Below are 7,610 nucleotides of genomic sequence, written 5' to 3'. Positions count from 1 at the left end.
CACCATCCCTATCCATAATGTCCTAGGGGAACTTACACCATCCCTATCTCTATCCATTATGTCCTAGCAGAACTTAAACCATCCCATCCCTATCCATAATGTCCTAGCATAACTTACACCATCCCCATCCCTATCCACAATGTCCTAGCAGAACTTACACCATCCCTATCCACAATGCCCTAGCAGAACTTACACCATCCCTATCCACAATGTCCTAGCAGAACTTACACCAACCCTATCCCCAATGTCATTGATTTCTGGTGGAAGGCAGACCCAGTGAGCCACCTAGTCCTGGGTGGTGAACACGAAGAGAGAGTGGGGAGTTTGAAGTACCTGGGAACCATCAAGGACAGCACACTATATTTTAATGCCAACACCCAGAACATGAATAAAAAATACCAACAACATCTGTCATGTAGAGAGTGTGTTGACTTTATGTTTCCTGGCCTGGTACGCTGGACTGTCAGTGGCTAATATGGGTATCCTCAGGAGGACTGTATAACTGGGGTCCAAGCAATGTGGATTGCCGTGCAGGGGGCTTCAGGGCCTCTATGATAGACAAGGACAAGCACACCATAAATGACCCTACACACAATCCTACCCAATGTTCTGAGCTGCTGGCCTCCGGAAGGAATAATAGGTTCAGCAAGAATAGGAACAGGACAAGTTTAATTCCATCAGCCATCAGGCTGCTGAACAGTGAGACATAGGACAGATGTAGGCTGCTGAACAGTGAGACATAGGACAGATGTAGGCTGCTGAACAGTGGGACATAGGACAGATGTAGGATGTTGAACAGTGGGACATAGGACAGATGTAGAATGCTGAACAGTGGGATATAGGACAGATGTAGAATGCTGAACAGTGGGACATAGGACAGATGTAGAATGCTGAACAGTGGGACATAGGACAGATGTAGAATGCTGGACAGTGGGACATAGGACAGATGTAGAATGCTGAACAGCGGGACATAGGACAGATGTAGGCTGCTGAACAGTGGGATATAGGACAGATGTAGAATGCTGAACAGTGGGACATAGGACAGATGTAGAATGCTGAACAGTGGGACATAGGACAGATGTAGAATGCTGAACAGTGGGACATAGGACAGATGTAGAATGCTGAACAGTGGGACATAGGTCAGATGTAGAATGCTGAACAGTGGGACATAGGACAGATGTAGAATGCTGAACAGTGGGATATAGGACAGATGTAGAATGCTGAACAGTGGGACATAGGACAGATGTAGGATGCTGAACAGTGGGACATAGGACAGATGTAGGATGCTGAACAGTGGGACATAGGACAGATGTAGGATGCTGAACAGTGGGACATAGGACAGATGTAGAATGCTGAACAGTGGGACATAGGACAGATGTAGAATGCTGAACAGTGGGATATAGGACAGATGTAGAATGCTGAACAGTGGGACATAGAACAGATGTAGAATGCTGAACAGTGGGATATAGGACAGATGTAGAATGCTGAACAGTGGGACATAGGACAGATGTAGGCTGCTGAACAGTGGGACATAGGACAGATGTAGAATGCTGAACAGTGGGACATAGGACAGATGTAGGATGCTGAACAGTGAGACATAGGACAGATGTAGGCTGCTGAACAGTGAGACATAGGACAGATGTAGGCTGCTGAACAGTGAGACATAGGACAGATGTAGGCTGTTGAAAAGTGAGACATAGGACAGATGTAGGATGCTGAACAGTGGGACATAGGACAGATGTAGGATGCTGAACAGTGGGACATAGGACAGATGTAGGATGCTGAACAGTGGGACATAGGACAGATGTAGGATGCTGAACAGTGGGACATAGGACAGATGTAGGATGCTGAACAGTGGGACATAGGACAGATGTAGGATGCTGAACAGTGAGACATAGGACAGATGTAGAATGTTGAACAGTGAGACATAGGACAGATGTAGAATGCTGAACAGTGGGACATAGGACAGATGTAGATGCTGAACAGTGAGACATAGGACAGATGTAGAATGCTGGACAGTGGGACATAGGACAGATGTAGAATGCTGAACAGCGGGACATAGGACAGATGTAGGCTGCTGAACAGTGGGATATAGGACAGATGTAGGATGCTGAACAGTGGGACATAGGACAGATGTAGGATGCTGAACAGTGAGACATAGGTCAGATGTAGGATGCTGAACAGTGAGACATAGGACAGATGTTGGATGTTGAAAAGTGAGACATAGGACAGATATAGGATGCTGAACAGTGGGACATAGGACAGATGTAGACACAATACATGGTCGGACAGTAGACTGCAGAGACTGAATATGTGAAAACGTAAATGTGTGACTTGTGTGCTTTCCAGTGTTTCTGTACTGCATGTAATATATTGTGTTGTGTTAGTGTATTTGTATGCTGACGTCATGAAATGAATGTAACTGGACAATGAAGTATATCGTATCGTATACATTATACAGTAGGCTATGGTATAATACACAGCAAGATCAGCTCAGTATATGTACTACTTAAATAACTGAGGTATTATTCACTTTTACTGATAAGAAAAGGGTGACCAACTACACCCTATTTCATAATCACACAGCATTGACATCCGGGGCTTGACACACACACACGCACGCACACGCACGCACGCACGCACGCACGCACGCACGCACGCACGCACGCACGCACGCACGCACACACACACACACACACACACACACACACACACACACACACACACACACACACACACACACACACACACACACACACACACACACACACACACACAAAAGCCTATAATCAAACATTCACCTGAGTACCATTTGAGGAAGGCCTGATAAGGTAGCAGAGGAAGTGGCAAACAGTCTACACCCTTCTCTGCATTCCTACAGTACCGTGGCCCTGTCAGAGCAGTCCAGACTTTACAGCGGATCACATACAGGAGTATCAGATACAGGAGGATTCCATACAGGAGTATCAGATACAGGAGGATCACATACAGGAGTATCAGATACAGGAGGATCACATACAGGCGTATCAGATACAGGAGGATCACATACAGGAGTATCAGATACAGGAGGATTCCATACAGGAGTATCAGATACAGGAGGATTCCATACAGGAAGAGGAGAGGAAGAGAAGAAGCCAGAAGCCTGAAGAGACTGACAGAGAGTGTCAGAGAGAGGTGTGACAAGTAGAGAAAAACTCGTTTTTGAGTCAAGTCAGGGAGAGGAGGCAGGGGGAGCTCAGAGAGAGAGAGCTGTCCAAAGAAGTGGACGAGAGATCAAACTGCCAAGACATCAACAGTGAACAAAAAACTTGGTGAGAAAACAAAAAATAGACATCTACAATCGGTTTGAGTAGGTTAAAAGGTACAACCGCCGTACAGTACTGTACTCGACAGCCGGATTTGACCAGAACTAGCATCGCCATGGTGACCCTGGACACGCGGACCCTGACGGTGCCCGTGGGCATCGTGAGAATGCTGGAGGTGGTCCTCACCTGTATCTCCTTCAGCCTGGTGGCCTCGGTGGGTCACTTCGGCTCATCCTACTGGGCCTGGTGCATGTTCACCTGGGTCTTCTGTTGCTTAGTCACCCTCCTCATCCTCATCATGGAGTTCACCACCCTCCATGCCCGGGTGCCCATCTCCTGGGATGACTTCACCACCGCCTTTGCCATGCTGTCCACGCTCATGGTGGGTAACGTCCACGGCGTCTTTTGTCTTTGGGTTAGACTACAAGGGGTAGAATCCATATAACATACCTACTTATTAGTGTCAATGTGTGACAGTTACATTTGAGACAATATAAGCATTGAAAACTAGAGTAGAGATGTGTATAGTTTACTTTTGTGTAATTGTAAATCAATTTAAAAGGTGATTTTTGGGAAATTACACATCAATCTTCCCTGCCATAGATTAGACTTCTGTTCGAGGAGGTGTACTTGTACATCACACTGCTTCATGCTTCCGAAACAGGAGTTAGGTTCCAGCACCTACGGGCCGTTCTGGCCGAGATAAGGCTACTTACTTTTTTATAAATATATTTCTCCCTTATATAGTGAGTATGAGCCCTGGACCTTGATCAGACAGTTGTTGTTATCATACGGTACATAAAGTGGTTAAATGAAACATGCAATATTTTAGTACCACTTAGAGTTGTTGGTCAATCCAACAATGGCAGCAATCGCTAGTCGTGTGCATACATTTACTCTCACACTAATTGCGAATGAACTTATACTGAGACATAGACGCCAGCAGATACTGATGTAGTAATAGTCATTTCTAATTGCTAGTTCCACTGAACTAGAACAAGTTATTGATCAAAGTGATGATCTCATCTTCAGTATGTCACAACAGCAAGGCAGCTAATCTATCTTTTTCTCTAGTGTAGTCCATATATCACCTCTAGTCAGATCAGTGAGAAAATTGGATAAATGCAATTAAAGGAAAGGCTTTAACCATTAATAAGGTGTGCGTTGGAGTTCCTGTAGCTTTGCCAATATTTTGGAATGGTTTATTGAGTAGGAGCTACATTGGTAGTAGATTAAGTAGAAGTAGCAGGTGATACGCATAGAACTTTGACAACTTTAATGAGTCAATTAAGTCCACTGACATTCCATGTTATTATCTTCAAACTTTGATGTTGTTTATTCAATTCCATTGCTGTTATTCATCCACCATCATCATCTATTGTCTTGGGCTTTAACAGGTGCTGGCTGCCTCCATCATCTACCCCACCTTCTTCACGTGTGTCTCCTGCGGGAAGCAGATCGCCGCCACCGTCATTTCCTGTCTGGCCTTCCCCTTGTACGCCACGGAGGTGGGCCTGATCCGGGCCAAACCCGGCGAGATCAGCGGCTTCCTCTCCACCGTCCCGGGCCTCCTCAAGGTCCTCGAGGCCTTCGTGGCCTGCATCATCTTCATCTCTCTGGACCATGGCTCCTACTCGCGGTTCCCAGGGCTCCAGTGGTGCGTGGCGGTCTATTCGCTATGTTTCATCTTCGCCCTCATCATCATCCTCTTTACTATCTGCCGCCTGCTGTCGCTCTTCCCGTTCCCATTCGACAAGGTGCTGACGGGCTACAACGTGCTGGCCGTGCTGATGTACATGACGTGCGTGGTGATATGGCCTCTCTATAGCTTCCAGAACAACCACAGCAGACCCAACGGGTGTGGCCGCAACTGCTACTGGGATAACCAGGTTGTAGTGGCGTTCATGACCTGTTTCAACCTTGTTGTTTACATTGTGGACACGGTCTACTCTTTCAGGCTGGTGTTCTTCGTCACCCCGGCTTAGGACAAAGGTCAAAGGTCACCCACCTTACCCAACCTGAGAACTGGCCCCGAAACACCTTGCCGGATCTTAAACAACAGACTGAACTTTGCTTTTGTATGAATACAGCAAACTGTAACCATGCTGTTTTTTTGGAACACTAATTGGTATTGGGAGAACGTCTCTGTATGGTGGATAATAACCGTTTTACTGGGCAAGATTACATTGTGAATGATAATGCTTCTTCATTGAAAAAATGGGGTTATAGTACTGCTAGCAATTCACAAACCATGAGGTGGATAAGAATGTTCTGAATGCTTGGATCCGTGCGTAGATTCAATGTATATTTTGTCTTCCCGTCTTTAAAATACACAAGGAACTCTGCAGTGCGCCCTACGCAGTCCACATGGGCTGTAATCAAAGTGAATAGAAAGATCAAAGAGCTGTTCTTGATATGTTCATTTTATTCTCATATTCTGTTCTCCATTTCATCTCTGTCTCTCTGGCCTTGATTCAATCAGTTCAGCGTTAACCCCCGATAACCCACAACTGCATAGCAGGTCATTGGTTTTACTGATTTCACAGCTCCAACGATGTTACACCTTCGTCATGGCCCAAATAAAAACAGATCTGCTATGCAGTTGTCGGCTATCACATCTCTCTCTCTCTCTCTCTCTCTCTCTCTCTCTCTCTCTCTCTCTCTCTCTCTCTCTCTCTCTCTCTCTCTCTCTCTCTCTCTCTCTCTCTCTCTCTCTCTCTCTCTCTCTCTCTCTCTCTCTCTCTCTCTCTAATCCTGACAAACATGCAATCCAGACAGACATGACAGAATTCAGGTAAATAAGTAAATAAGTAAAACACAACTATTGACATTTAGCTGACGTGTTCAAATTGTTTTAATAATGTTATATAACAATAAAATAAAGAAAACATTTGCTTAACACCTATTCTCTTTCTACAACACTGTTAAAGGACATTCAGCAACGCTCCCTCCCTCCCCCTATTTGCTAGGGTGTGTCTGCTATGAGAGGCCCATTGGATGAAATGGCATGGGATGTCGAAGTCCAGCCCAGGGCTTTGCTTTCATGTCTCTTTCTGTGTTTGCTGAGTGCGGCGGGGAAGCCGACAGCGAGATAAGTCTCAACCACACTCCGCTCCGTCCCACCTGGATGACATCACTCTCTTACACAGGCAGCATCTGAATCCCTCACGGACCGTGGCTTACCACAGATTCGATTTGATAGGGAACATATTGGCCCATTCTGAGGCTGCTAAACTAATGATAATTTCTAAAAAGACAGCAGAATAATTGTGGTTGGTGATCTGTTTATGGTAATGATGTCAAGGCCTCTCATGCCCACACTTTGTTTTGTGATACATATGGCAGGGGTTATTCCTTTCTTCATGAGAGAAATTAAGTTAAGTGACGAATGAAGAATCATTGTTCCAAAACAGAAGCCAACAGAATGATGGAGGTTCCTGATCTGATTATGGTAATGAAGTCAAGGTCTTTTATGTCCACATCTTTTCTTCTGTCTTGCAACCTTTGACAGGGATTATTGATTTGTTCAAAAGAGAAATTAAGTTATGTTGTTGCTGTCTCCTTGGCACAGATCAAGAGGGAGGTAAAAGTGAAAAATGGATGAGGCAGATATAGAGAGAGGGAGAAGTGAGAGTGGGAGAGAGAGAGAGAAGAGGGAGAGTGAGATAGAAGGAGAAGTATATAGAGAGAGGAGAAGGAGGAAGAATATGAGGGTGTATAACAGTGAGAGGGAGTTAGGCAATGCACTGACAATATTTAAAGGGATCATTGTCCTTCAGCTGAGACAGCTGCTGCTGTTGACACCACCATGCAATCTCCATAGACAAACATTGGCAGTAGAGTCAATTAATCAAAACAATTGTACATCTCGGTCATTTTTCATTATTGTGTTAAACTGCCCTAGTGGCACCAGTGAATCCAAATGTAATACAGTACATTTTGTAAATGATTCCAAAAATCTAGTGTTACATTCAAAGTTGGTATGGTACACTCTGAACTGGGGCAGTAGTATGCATATAAGTAATTAAGCATTTCACGGTAAGGTCTACAGTTGTTGTATTCGGCTCATGTGACAAATAAAGTTTGATTTGATATCATATTATCTTTATCAACCAGAACATTATTCGATTTCCATTTTCAGTGGAAACAGAATAGTTCCTCTACAAATCCTTTGCCTACCACTCCTCCCCTTCCCTCCATCTCTTTCTCTCCCTTTCTCAAGAACATGGATGAGGATATTAGTCAATAGCCATCAAGTGTCAAAAAAGAGCTTAAGTCAAGTTAGGAACATTAAACTGAACAAAC

The 7,610-nt window shown here is 44.7% G+C and overlaps 1 protein-coding gene across 1 annotated transcript; it reads left to right on the top strand.

Moving 5' to 3' along the window:
- Nucleotides 1–2,865: 2,865 nt before the first annotated feature.
- Nucleotides 2,866–6,015, top strand: LOC124018872 (myeloid-associated differentiation marker-like). The gene is made up of 2 exons (XM_046334181.1): nucleotides 2,866–3,687; nucleotides 4,703–6,015. Exons 1-2 carry the CDS (start codon nucleotides 3,421–3,423, stop codon nucleotides 5,288–5,290), a joined length of 855 nt encoding a protein of 284 aa, XP_046190137.1. The 5' UTR covers nucleotides 2,866–3,420; the 3' UTR covers nucleotides 5,291–6,015.
- Nucleotides 6,016–7,610: the final 1,595 nt, after the last annotated feature.

This window comes from Oncorhynchus gorbuscha, unplaced genomic scaffold, assembly GCF_021184085.1.
Source record: "Oncorhynchus gorbuscha isolate QuinsamMale2020 ecotype Even-year unplaced genomic scaffold, OgorEven_v1.0 Un_scaffold_585, whole genome shotgun sequence".
Lineage (NCBI taxonomy): Eukaryota > Metazoa > Chordata > Actinopteri > Salmoniformes > Salmonidae > Oncorhynchus > Oncorhynchus gorbuscha.
Note: the sequence above shows the minus strand (reverse complement) of the source record. Positions and strands in the feature narration are given on the sequence as shown.